At 37.5% G+C, this 13,376-nt stretch overlaps 1 protein-coding gene across 2 annotated transcripts; it reads left to right on the forward strand.

Moving 5' to 3' along the window:
- The first annotated feature begins 6,147 nt into the window (after nt 1–6,147).
- On the forward strand, nt 6,148–11,427 carry LOC107671264 (neoverrucotoxin subunit beta-like). 2 transcript variants are annotated; one of them, XM_016464160.1, is made up of 5 exons: nt 6,148–6,219; nt 6,919–7,034; nt 7,151–7,235; nt 9,688–9,780; nt 9,935–11,427. In XM_016464160.1, exons 2-5 carry the CDS (start codon nt 6,942–6,944, stop codon nt 11,392–11,394), a joined length of 1,731 nt encoding a protein of 576 aa, XP_016319646.1. In that variant the 5' UTR covers nt 6,148–6,219; nt 6,919–6,941; the 3' UTR covers nt 11,395–11,427. The 2 variants fall into 2 exon arrangements, with proteins under 2 accessions (XP_016319646.1, XP_016319647.1); XM_016464161.1 differs by lacking the exon at nt 6,148–6,219 and having other exon boundaries at nt 6,975–7,035; nt 7,142–7,235.
- The last annotated feature ends 1,949 nt before the right edge of the window (nt 11,428–13,376 follow it).

Here is a 13,376-nt window from a genome sequence, read left to right on the forward strand (position 1 = left end):
TGATAACCGACTTCTTCACCAAGTATGCGGTTACAGTCCCCACCCCAAACCAGAAAGCCAGAACAGTCACCAGGAGTTTGTGGGAAAACTTCATAGTTCATTATGGTGTGCCTGAAAAGCTCCACAGCGACCAAGGACCTGACTTCGATTCCAAGACAATCAAAGAACTCTGTGAGATTTCAGGTATTAAAAAGGTCAGAACCACACTGTACCATCCAAGGGGCAACCTAGTTGAGCGTTTTAATCGTACGCTGTTGGGAATGCTGGGTACTTTGAAAGCTCAAGAGAAGGCTCATTGGAAAGATTTTGTAAAACACTTGTGCATGCTTATAGCTGCACGAAGCACGAGACAACCGGTTTCACACCGTACAAACTTATGTTCGGACGCCAACCAAGTCTGCCAGTGGACTTGATTTTCAACACCTCAGTGAACCGTGACAGTCCCAGATTCCATTCACAGTACATGCAGTCATTGAAAACCCATCTTCAAGAGAGCTGCAAACTAGCTCAGAAGAATGCAGCCAAAACCGCTGAAAGAAATAAAGTCCGTTTTGATCGCAGAGTGACTGAGTCAACTCTTGAAGAAGTTGACCATGTGTTAGTCAGAAATGTGAGGTTACCCGGGAAACACAAGCTGGCTGACAGGTGGGATCCTGTGGTACATGTCATGGTGAGTCGTGCCGGCGAGCTACCCATCTATACAGTGAGACCTGAGAGACAAGAAGGTCCCCTACAAACACTGCACAGAGATTTACTGCTACCTTGTGGGTTTTTGTCTTTACTTGATTATGATGAGCCTGATGTAGTGAAACCTCGGAAGAAGCGGGTAACTAGGCAAAGCCAAGATGTAGAAAATGTGGAATGTCCAGAGAGCTACCAAAGCTCTGATGAAGATTACATATCCGAGATTTCTGATGTGTCAGCTCTTACCTCAGAAAAGTTAATCTCGGAGTACAATGTTGTAAAAAGGCCTGTTGAGATTCCTCTTAACTCTGATTCTGCAAGCCAAAACTTACCTGACTTAGAGCCTGTCTCAACCGATGCTTCCGAGACTGTGAATGCAGGAGATGTGCCAAGAAGGAAGAATCCACCTGAAGTAGAATACTTACCTGGTACAGAAAACTCACCTGATACCCAGTACTTACCTGAAGCTTCCTCCAGTAACATGGAACCTGTAAGATAAAGCCTGATAGAGAGAAACCCCTTACCGCAAGTAGAACAGCAGACACAGGATGGACCTGGTGGAAACAAAAAGGAAAAGGACAATGAAACACATGCAATACAAGTTGAGGAAACTGTACCTGGTGTTCCACTGCGGAGAACCAGATTGGAGTCAGCTGAACCCGATGAACCTGAAGAAGAAACAGATCAAGATGAAAGTGAGGATGAAAGTCATCTAAGAAGGTCTAAAAGAGTGAAGCAGAAGTCAAAAAGGCTGACTTAACCAGAGTTGGGGAACCCGATGATATCCATCATTCAATCCTTGCTTCAGGGTTTGAACACTGCTTTTGTCGAATCACTTGCAGAACAACCCAGATCAATCAGACACCCCAAACCCTAAAAAGCCTTGTTTCAGCCATGCAAAGGGACTTGCATAGACTTAAGGGGGGAGGGTGTAACCCAGGTAAGAAATTAGCTGACTAAAAATAATGATAAATAGAACAAATATAATTTGCAATAATAATATTATATTTTCAATAAAACAAAAACTGAAACGCTTGATATAATGGGTATTCAAAGTTGTTCTGCTGTGTTGTAAACTTTAAAATAATTAAAATAACTAATAACTAAAGCAAAACGTTTGTCATAAGACGTGCACTGTGTATGATGTCACTAATACGAGACGCGTAGTCGCAGAGAGAGAGCACGCCTCGCATTTAGTGAGTGTCATCAACGCAGATTAAAAGACAAATATAAGAATCATCCTTGTTTGATATGCATACATAATGTCTTGTATGATGTTGTAACACTTTTATAAATCTTATTTGCGTAATTTTAGCGCGATGATTGATGATATTGAAGTGGATGATATGCGATTGTAAACCCTGTGAGATTCGATGTGGTTAATTAACAGCAATTGTGTTGAAATCCCCTGGATTTGGTTAGTTTCAAAATAACATGATGTTCAACTCTCTCAAATTAAGTGTTAATATGTTGTATTGATGTTTTGAAGTGTTTTATGCAAGTTTGTATGCATTTAGTGTTTAGATGTCATGTATAATAACTGTGTATTTTTTTTTTTTTGAGACTGAGTTTCTAGAGGTTTGATTGTGCCTGATGGAAATCCAGCCAGAAGAGCATTGCAGTAGTCCAGCCTAGAGATGACAAGGGCCTGGACAAGAAGTTGTGCAGCATGCTCCGTTAGAAAGGGCCTGATCTTTCTGATGTTGTGCAATGCAAACCTGCAAGATCGAGCGGTCTTTCAGTGAGACCTGAGAGACAAGAAGGTCCCCTACAAACACTGCACAGAGATTTACTGCTACCTTGTGGGTTTTTGTCTTTACTTGATTATGATGAGCCTGATGTAGTGAAACCTCGGAAGAAGCGGGTAACTAGGCAAAGCCAAGATGTAGAAAATGTGGAATGTCCAGAGAGCTACCAAAGCTCTGATGAAGATTACATATCCGAGATTTCTGATGTGTCAGCTCTTACCTCAGAAAAGTTAATCTCGGAGTACAATGTTGTAAAAAGGCCTGTTGAGATTCCTCTTAACTCTGATTCTGCAAGCCAAAACTTACCTGACTTAGAGCCTGTCTCAACCGATGCTTCCGAGACTGTGAATGCAGGAGATGTGCCAAGAAGGAAGAATCCACCTGAAGTAGAATACTTACCTGGTACAGAAAACTCACCTGATACCCAGTACTTACCTGAAGCTTCCTCCAGTAACATGGAACCTGTAAGATAAAGCCTGATAGAGAGAAACCCCTTACCGCAAGTAGAACAGCAGACACAGGATGGACCTGGTGGAAACAAAAAGGAAAAGGACAATGAAACACATGCAATACAAGTTGAGGAAACTGTACCTGGTGTTCCACTGCGGAGAACCAGATTGGAGTCAGCTGAACCCGATGAACCTGAAGAAGAAACAGATCAAGATGAAAGTGAGGATGAAGGTCATCTAAGAAGGTCTAAAAGAGTGAAGCAGAAGTCAAAAAGGCTGACTTAACCAGAGTTGGGGAACCCGATGATATCCATCATTCAATCCTTGCTTCAGGGTTTGAACACTGCTTTTGTCGAATCACTTGCAGAACAACCCAGATCAATTAGACCCCCCAAACCCTAAAAAGCCTTGTTTCAGCCATGCAAAGGGACTTGCATAGACTTAAGGGGGGAGGGTGTAACCCAGGTAAGAAATTAGCTGACTAAAAATAATGATAAATAGAACAAATATAATTTGCAATAATAATATTATATTTTCAATAAAACAAAAACTGAAACGCTTGATATAATGGGTATTCAAAGTTGTTCTGCTGTGTTGTAAACTTTAAAATAATTAAAATAACTAATAACTAAAGCAAAACGTTTGTCATAAGACGTGCACTGTGTATGATGTCACTAATACGAGACGCGTAGTCGCAGAGAGAGAGCACGCCTCGCATTTAGTGAGTGTCATCAACGCAGATTAAAAGACAAATATAAGAATCATCCTTGTTTGATATGCATACATAATGTCTTGTATGATGTTGTAACACTTTTATAAATCTTATTTGCGTAATTTTAGCGCGATGATTGATGATATTGAAGTGGATGATATGCGATTGTAAACCCTGTGAGATTCGATGCGGTTAATTAACAGCAATTGTGTTGAAATGCCCTGGATTTGGTTAGTTTCAAAATAACATGATGTTCAACTCTCTCAAATTAAGTGTTAATATGTTGTATTGATGTTTTGAAGTGTTTTATGCAAGTTTGTATGCATTTAGTGTTTAGATGTCATGTATAATAACTGTGTATTTTTTTTTTTTTGAGACTGAGTTTGTAGAGGTTTGATTGTGCCTGATGAAAATCCAGCCAGAAGAGCATTGCAGTAGTCCAGCCTAGAGATGACAAGGGCCTGGACAAGAAGTTGTGCAGCATGCTCCGTTAGAAAGGGCCTGATCTTTCTGATGTTGTGCAATGCAAACCTGCAAGATCGAGCAGTCTTTGCAATATGCTACACGTTTGCACTACACAAGGAGACTCTTGTGCTCATTGGATTCATCGTTTGGATTCAAAGGACAATTTTTTTCCCCACGTTCACACTTATGCTATGGACTGAGAACTTTTTATATACTGAATTTGAGTGTTGTACTATTTTAGTTTTATTTTCCTGGAGTGATTTATTGTAATTATTTTTGTTATTGTGGGCTACCTAATTAAAATCACATAATCTAACATTGTAACAATACAATCTAAAAACAAAAATAATGATTTATAGCAGAAGTTCAATTCACTAAACTAAAAATGAAAGTAAAAAGAGCACAGGTTGATTGCATTAAATATTTTGATTACCCCGTTTTTCACAGTTTGATCCTTGTTTTCTGTGTTTTTCTGTTCTCCTGCTTTGTTTCAGTCCCTTGACCTAATTTTCCTTAGTTCCCTTTATTAGTTCATTCTGTTCACCTGTGTTCGATAATTATCCTCATTTGGTCTGTGTATTTAAGTTGCTCCCTTTCAGTCCTTCGTTGCCGGTTATTGTTTATTGTTATGTGAGCTTGTGTTTCCCTGTGTGTTCTTGGATCTCCCTCTTCTCCTTGGATTATTATTAAATGCTATTTTGAATAATCTCCGTCTCCGTGCGCCTATCCCCTATCTCCCACGAGAGCCCTGACACCTTTACTGCTATCTGCTATCATAAAATAGACTTACATGTAGTTAAAAATTCTACATATGACACAATTATTGTGCTCCGTCTGTTTGGCGCGCATGTGCGTGGCGGCGCTCATTCACTGAAGTCTGAATTTCTGTTCATGAGCACAAGGCAAATCAAATGAATATTATTATGAACATTGACAGGGCTTAGATAATGTTTTTTTGATTAGATAAATGTTTATGACAATTTTGATGCACCTAGTTACTGTAAGATAATATATTCATCACATTGATCTGGTGCCTTTTCCTTCCTTCAGCTCATTGTCCGCTCATATACAGCACTCTGCCTACTAGATGGGCAACACACACACTGCCTAGGGTGCGAAATGATAGCACGTCACTTTGTACAAGACAATGTTTTTTTTTTTTTTCAGACTGCATCTCTCTAACCATGTGTTGAGTGAATTGTGTCCCTTCAGTGCTGCTACAGGGAATGATTTCTGCACAGCAGCAGCTATCATGAACTGCTTGAAAAGTGGCCTGGACATGCAGGTCATGTGCTGTATTATGAGTGTTTCATGATGATATTTCTCTTGACATATGTATCATGATATTTCAAACACTGAGTACTACTGAATGGTTATAATTATGTTTTTATTTAAATTTAGCAGAAGTTTAGAGCTGCACATTTCCCTCCCTCTGCTTCTGGATATCTGTCTTTTTTCTTTCTTTCTTTCTTTCTTTCTTTCTCTATTTTTTTTTTTCTCCGTTTGGCTTTCGTTTTATCTCTGCTTCAGGTGAGACTGAATGCATTTCCCATAACAAACAGTAGACTGAGGAAACCCAAGCGGTTATCAAAACCTGTTCCAGGTCCATCCAAGTGCAAACATCAGTGGCTTTTTACATTATAGTATGATGACAAAAGTGCATTGCTCTGCAAAACTGTTCTTTGACACAGAAAACAAGTTCAATAATAAGCAGAAAATAAGCTAAATATTAACAGCAAAACAAACTCTGCAAATAGAGTTTTCTGCAAATTCACTGAATACTGGAATGTCAAATGCCCTCAAACGAAGTGAGCTTTTACTTTAACTTAAAGAGTTTGGTGTTTTTCCACCAAGCTTTATTTTGGTCTCATCTGACCATTAAACCCATGCAGTCCCACTGAAAGCTCTAGTAACTATAATAATCTGTTTTAACTTCACATATTAACCTTTCACTTCTCTGCCTTTTTTGGGGGCACAAACACGAATGACTCTGACCTCACAATATTGCTCTGTGATGCTCCAGTGGAGGCACTAAGCAGAGTCTGGGTCCATGAGGGCAAAAGGCCTTTTTTTTTCTGATTATAAATATCACTACAGAAATCCCATGACATTACCAGAATATTTAATCTCTTAACTTACCAAGAACACACAGAGACTGCAGGTAATAAATACATAATTTTGAAACAATATGAACAGGTAATGTTAGTGTGAATGTGCCGTTTAGAGCTCAAGCGGATCACAGGGGATTTAGAGACATGTTTCTATTACAATTCAAAAACTTCACTAGACTGCAAACAAACTAAAGGAAAGAATGTCTTTGGATTCCTAAATACTGGATTTGTTTTAAATGAATTAAATAACCATCCATATTTATTAGGAAATGTAAAATGTTGAGAGAATTCATGAAGTTATTTGAATTGTATTATATGTTTTTTTTTTTTTCATGAAAACTCAATCTACACCAACATTTTCACTAAAAGGAACATATGACGCAAGCCTTTCAGAGTAGAAGCTTAACAAATATTGAAACTGTCATGTTGAAACTTGAGAGACTATAAAGTTGCACCTTTATAGGTTAATTTGTATAGTATTTTCAGCACTGCCATAGAAACCAATCTAAATTCATTTGGCTGTTTCATTTCAGTGTTTTGAACTGTGCTACATGTTTTACATGTTTCAAGCACAGAAGTGGATAAATCTTATCTTTCATAATTCTTATGATTTATCTTTTCTAATTTTCACTGAACCTCCAAAATATTTTTTTTTTCCACAAAACAAATTTGTCATGGCAAATAGATTGACTCAAAAGCAGTTACTTGAGTGCACTGAGGCTCTTCTCCATTGACTTTTATTCCATCAGGTCTCCTCGTTAACTTTTCTAAGATGACAACACTCTTGATGTACCTAAAGCAGCAAAACTGCATCTACATATGTGCATGCCTTTGGCTGGCGTATCTTGCTGTGGTAAATGCAGAGGTAAATACATTCCCTCAGCTCAGACAAAATGCAAAAGTTTAACCAGATGTGTTTCAATGGATTAGAGATTTTTAAAAATCTGTGGAAGATTTAATGAACCATTTCTTTAAATATAGGGAATGTTACAACCCAAAGCCGATGAGATTGGGACTTCAACTGAAGAAACTCTAAGAGGACCCAGAGGAATTTTAAAGACTCGAGGTAAGATGCGAGTGGTTCTACAACATGTGAATGAGCTGTTAGAACTCAATAACATCACAGGGATATTGCTCTGACCAAACGCCACTGTGAGGTTTGGTATACGTGCAATAACTGAGTTCAGACTATTAAATTAGTCCCGCTGTAGTCAATAACTTTATTCATTTAAACTCATCTTTTATCATCAAGATGTCATAATGAAACGTTTTTTCCCTGTGAAAATAATTTCTTATGCCCTAAAATTACTTGAGTGTAACACTACAACCTTGATTCATTTAGTATACATGGTTTCTTGAATATGCAATTGACATGATTGGTTACATGTTTGTGACAGTAAACAGGGCTAGGGTTTTTAAGTCTGTCTTTGGTTCGTTGCGATTTTAATGAGAAAATACTAAACAATGCTGCTGACTGATGAATTTGCACATGGTTTGACTTAAAGCAGATTAAAAACACCACATAGACACAGAAACAACATTGTGTCATTGGTGTAACTGCAATGACACAAAGGATATGGGAGTCTTTGGTAGTCCATGGCACTATTTATAGCAAAATAATGAAACTTGTCTCACTTACTGGGTGGCCTTGAATAGTCCTAAACAGTATTGGGGAAAGTTACTTTTAAAAGTAATGCATTACAATATTGCTTTACTCCCTAAAAAGTATCTGATTGGGATACTTAGTTACTTTTTATGGGAAGTAATGAGTTACGTTACTTTTGCACTACTTTTTCTAATCTGGGCTGGGCTTGCTTGTTTGTTTTTAATGTAAAAAAGTAAAGTCTTAGGTAAATGTAAAAGCCCTTTCACACCAAAAGTGAAATGAATAAGCCTTGGGCTGAAGGAAGTGTAAATTCACATGTGTAAAATAGAGGACGCTGCTCAAACAAACCATTCAGCTGTGCTGCTGTTCTGGATCACAGAAGAATAGGACACAGGAGAAGAAAGTTCAACACTCTTCAGCAATAAAAAAGTCAAACATAAATGTTATGTTTATCTGAAGTCCTTTTTGCTTAGTATGTTTGAGTTGGATCAATGAAGGTCAGCAACAAAAACATTGTCTGTCAATAAATGAGAAAACAAAGTAGCTGGTCTTACTTATTTGAAAAAGTAAATCAGATATTTTCTTGTTTAAAACAAAAAGTAATATGTAACTTTACTATTTACTTGGAAAAATAACATATAATAACATGATTGATTACATAACTCACATTACTTGTAATGCGTTACCCCCAACACTGGTCCAAAAACAGGAAGTGAGGCTACATCTCGGCAATACTTTTCTGTATCGGAATGAAACTTGGAAAGCTTCATTGGCACCATGATCCGAGGGTTTCTGCCAGTTTTGGTGACAGCACCACCAACAAGTCAAGAAATCTGAAAAATTATCCATGGTTATTTTGCATCATATAGAATCTGACATGACAATTGTGATTTTGCCACGGTTGGTCACCTGTCATTTAGAATTTCTGCATGATTTTTACATTTTTTTATGTTTTAATGCTTTGTCATTTGCATAGAACTTGATAGACATAACCGACCAGATGTCTAGAGAGTTTCTACTGAGCTTGCAAATATAGTGCCATCTAGCATTAAAAATATATGATATTTTATGAATACTTAAAACTTTTAAAAAGATTTCCTTAATGTTGTTCAAGATTTCATTGATTTCTTAACACTTTTCTCTTTCATCAGCTTGGTGGCATAGCTTGACCCAGGTCTCAAGAGTGACTTTTCTAATTCATTAAACGATTTTCATTAGCAATAAGATGCAAAAATTTGTTATGTTGCCTTGAGAAAGTCAACATAATGAAATGCTATTTAAACTGCTTCTTCTTCTGAGAATGAAATGTTTTGACCCTAACTAGTCCTAGAGCTTTAAAGCTACAACCACCAAACTCAGGACAGACCTTTAGACTGGTCTGACTCAGTATGCTAGATCTTTTCTAACTGATCTGATATGGTTTTCATAAACCAGATGATTAAATCTACAAAAATCCCATAGACTTTCATTGAGGGGTTAAAAACTATTGTACAATAACTCTCATGGAGTATTTAAGCTATCATCACTAGCCAAGCTTAACAACTATTCTAGAACAACATGTTAAAACATGTTAGCAGCATGTTTATTTATGCTAGTAATGTGCTAAAACATGCTAGCCACATACTAATTCATGCTAACAATAGGATAAAACGTGCCAATAACATACTAATTTAAGTAAAAAAGTTAAAACATGTTAGCAAAATGTTAATTCGTGTAAGCAATGTGTTAAAACGTGTTACATGCTAATGCATGCTAACAACTTGATAAATTATGTTAACAATGTTTAACATTGAATTAAAATGATAAAAAAAATACATTAAATTGAAGTTTGTCTTGACAATTTTTTATTTATTTTCTTTACCTGTTCTAAATGTTACCTTTTCTCTTTGTTGTTTTTGTATTTTTTCAACAGCTCTGCCATCAGAGACAGTGGAAGTGGCAGCCCTAGGAAGACTTCTGTTCCCTGGTACACTATATGACTGCCGCAAGGATTCCTTCATTCCAGGTGCTGCACCACCTTAAATAAACTTCTCCTTCATTCCACTTTTCAAAACATGTTGAATAAACACGTATCCGTCATTGTGTATAAATACTAAAAAGCCTGCAAATTAACCCAAGTCAGTGAATACAGTAACTGTTCAAGCCACTTCTGATTTCAGGTGTTACTCTGTGGGATAAGAAATCGCTGAGTGAAAATCTGGATAGTCGTCCAAAGCCCCAGGCAAATCTGGAGTTCAGTAGCTCTGATTCTCTCTCAAGTAAATTCAATCTCCTGGATGTAAGCGCCTCCCTGAAGGCCAGTTTCTTGGGGAGGCTTGTGGAGGTGGGAGGATCTGGCAGGTTCCTACGTGACACCAAATCCTCAAACCAACAGTCCAGAGTTACAATGTTTTACAGTGAAACCACAAGATATGAACAGCTCACTATGAGCCATCTGCGCAAGATCACCTACCCTGAGGTGTTTGAGCAGAAAACTGCAACTCATGTGGTCGTTGCTGTGCTGTACGGAGCTCAAGCATTCATGGTGTTTGATCGCACACTATCAGAAGAGGAAAACAAGCAGCAGATGGAGAGAAACCTGAATGCCATGGTTGAAAAGATCCCTAAATTATCCACTGAGGGAAATGCAGCTTTACAAATGGCCACTGCTGAAAAGGAAATGGCTGAGAAGATTGCCTGCACATTTCACGGTGACGTCCGCCTTCAACAGAACCCCACCACATACATGGAGGCCCTGAATCTGTACAAGCAGCTCCCCACTCTGCTGAAGAATCCACAGAATGAAGTCCCAATAAAAGTCTGGCTCCATCCTCTTCAACTTCTGAATGCAACAGCAGCTCGGGTAGAGAGAGAAATCAGTGCAAGTGTGGAGTTCAGTATGGAAGCTATAATTGAGGAGCTGGGAGAGGCAGAGAGGACATTCAATGACCTGTCACGAAACACGCTGGTTAATAGTTTCAGTGACATTAAAGAGAGACTGCGCTCTTTTCAGGACTCATTTAGCATTTACAAGGCAATGCTACTGAAAGCAGTTGGCAGGGTCTTGCCTGCTGTTCGAGGAGGAGAGATGGAGGAGAAGTCTCTGGAAGACATCCTGAAGATCCACAGGAGCTCTCCGTTCAATGCTGACATGCTTAAACAGTGGTTAAATGATGCAAAGTCTGAACTTCACATCTTGAGTTCTGTCGCCAAGTCACTGGAAGGGGTCCGAATTGAAGACTCAGATGGTCTCAACAGCATCCTTGTTAATCCTGATTTTCTTGGAGTGTTGTGCTTGACCTTCACGTCTCTGAAGTATGAAGATCCGTATCTTTCAGCCCTGAAGGAGTACCTGAAAACTGACAGGTTTAAAGAGCTAGATGGGGAGCACAGCATGTATCCTGTGGCATCTATCAGGAAGTGGTTTAATAATTCTGATCTCATGGCAAAGATGAGATTCAACGTCAATATCTTGAAACATTTGTTAAAGCCATTTGAAGGACAGAAAGTCCTCTTCATTATTTCTGCCATCTCTGATCCCTCCAATCCTGGCTCCTCCATCTATCTGTATGAACTTGGGCAACTGACAGAAAAACAGTATCAGTATCCTTTCAGAGTACTTTCAGGATTGGAGAATTGAACCAGGATACACTGTTAAATGTAAACAATAAAGTGAACAATCACTGTCAATAAAAGTGATTTATACACTATTAAAATCCAATATTAAAGCACTTCCGTTTCCTGGTACTTCATTTTGATGTTCCCCTATAGATAGTCTGCTGACTATAAGTTACTTATACTAAATATCTACTTACTCTCATCAGGGTAATATCTGTAGATTGTCTATTAAACATTCTGTAGCAATCATTATAATGTCTATAACATGTAAAGAGCTGTTAAACATTTGGTCAGTAAAGTGTTATCAATTTAGGTTGTAGATGTTCAACAACATATTAGCAGACACACAACAAATCCTCAACAAGTTCTCAGTACCTTTATACAGCAAAGTAAGAGCATTTTAGTTGTCAACATGTAGATGTTAACCAGTGTATCAACAGACTTTCAGTACACATTCAGTTGTCTATAAGTAGCAACACAAGATCATTCAAATCAAATCAACAATATAAGGTTACTTACTTTTGATCTTTTGCTTTCGCAAGTATTTTCAAGAGTTCTCTACTAACTGTTTGTTGCATATAAATTTCCTTTCAGTAGACTGTCATTTTATTTTGAGGTACATTCATCTATTCAGCTGTTGTCACATAAGGCCCATCTAAATGAAGTGAAAATCTAAGAAATGTTGTTGAATGACTCTTACGGGCCAACATCACAGACAGCATGGCTACTAGTGGATGTTCAGCAGACAGTACAAGTACATATCTGCCAAATGGGAAATAAATAACATCAGTCATCAGTTTGTCCAACCAATTGCTTTTAATGAACTGCTGTCAAAATTTCAATAAATACTGCTGTGGACAACATGAAATTAAACATTTTTTTCATTGCAAGATGAGTGTGAATCTATGAAAAAGTCAAAACGTATATTAAAACAAAAATAATAATAATAAATTGTATGGCCAAGTTAAAACAACAAGGTTAGAAACATGAAAAAAAAAATGAAAAAAAGTCAGTGATAGAACTGACTGATATCCTGCAAAAGCCTTCCAAGAATCTCCTGTCTGTGTCTCCTGCCTAACCAATAGTCCATTTTATATATATATATACAGGTGCATCTCAATAAATTAGAATGTCGTGGAAAAGTTCATTTATTTCAGTAATTCAACTCAAATTGTGAAACTCGTGTATTAAATAAATTCAGTGCACACAGACTGAAGTAGTTTAAGTCTTTGGTTCTTTTAATTGTGATGATTTTGGCTCACATTTAACAAAAACCCACCAATTCACTATCTAAACAAATTAGAATATTTGTGACATGCCAATCAGTTAATCAACTCAAAACACCTGCAAAGGTTTCCTGAGCCTTCAAAATGGTCTCTCAGTTTGGTTCACTAGGCTACACAATCATGGGGAAGACTGCTGAGGCTGCTATCGACTAAAAATTTTTCTGGTCGACCAGTAGTTGTTTATGTTAAGCGGTTAGTCGATTAATTTTAGGTATTGTTCAAATAAGTACAAACTAGAAAGAGAAGGAATGAATAAAGAGAAAGACAATTTATTATTATTATTTTTTTAATTCGTAGTACTGAGTGGAAGTAGGCGGGTCCTGAGCCTGTGGCTGTTCTATATGCAAGCACATAGCCGCGGAAATGTATTTTGAGCTGGGGGGGCTGAGAAATAAGTGACAAGAGTGATGCGAGAAGACTAACACTATATGATGGCGGATCCAAAGCACAACTTGTGTTAATAAAACGTTCATTTATTCGTTTAATAGCCTATAAGTGAGTGTCTTTGTTGCTGGGTTTTCATAAAAAAATAACAATGAACCACAAACTAAGCATTCGTTTTAAATAAGGGAAAATACCTTATTTATTTGGGTTTCAACGGCTATATCCATCTTATTCATTTTGTCAATGCAAGGTAGATGTTTAATATATGCGAATTTGCCATTGTACTATTTTATGGCTGATGTGTTTTAATTAATAAGATAATAAACCACAAATT

This window comes from Sinocyclocheilus anshuiensis, unplaced genomic scaffold (genome assembly GCF_001515605.1).
Source record: "Sinocyclocheilus anshuiensis isolate Anshui unplaced genomic scaffold, SAMN03320099.WGS_v1.1 scaffold3273, whole genome shotgun sequence".
Taxonomy (NCBI): Eukaryota; Metazoa; Chordata; class Actinopteri; order Cypriniformes; family Cyprinidae; genus Sinocyclocheilus; species Sinocyclocheilus anshuiensis.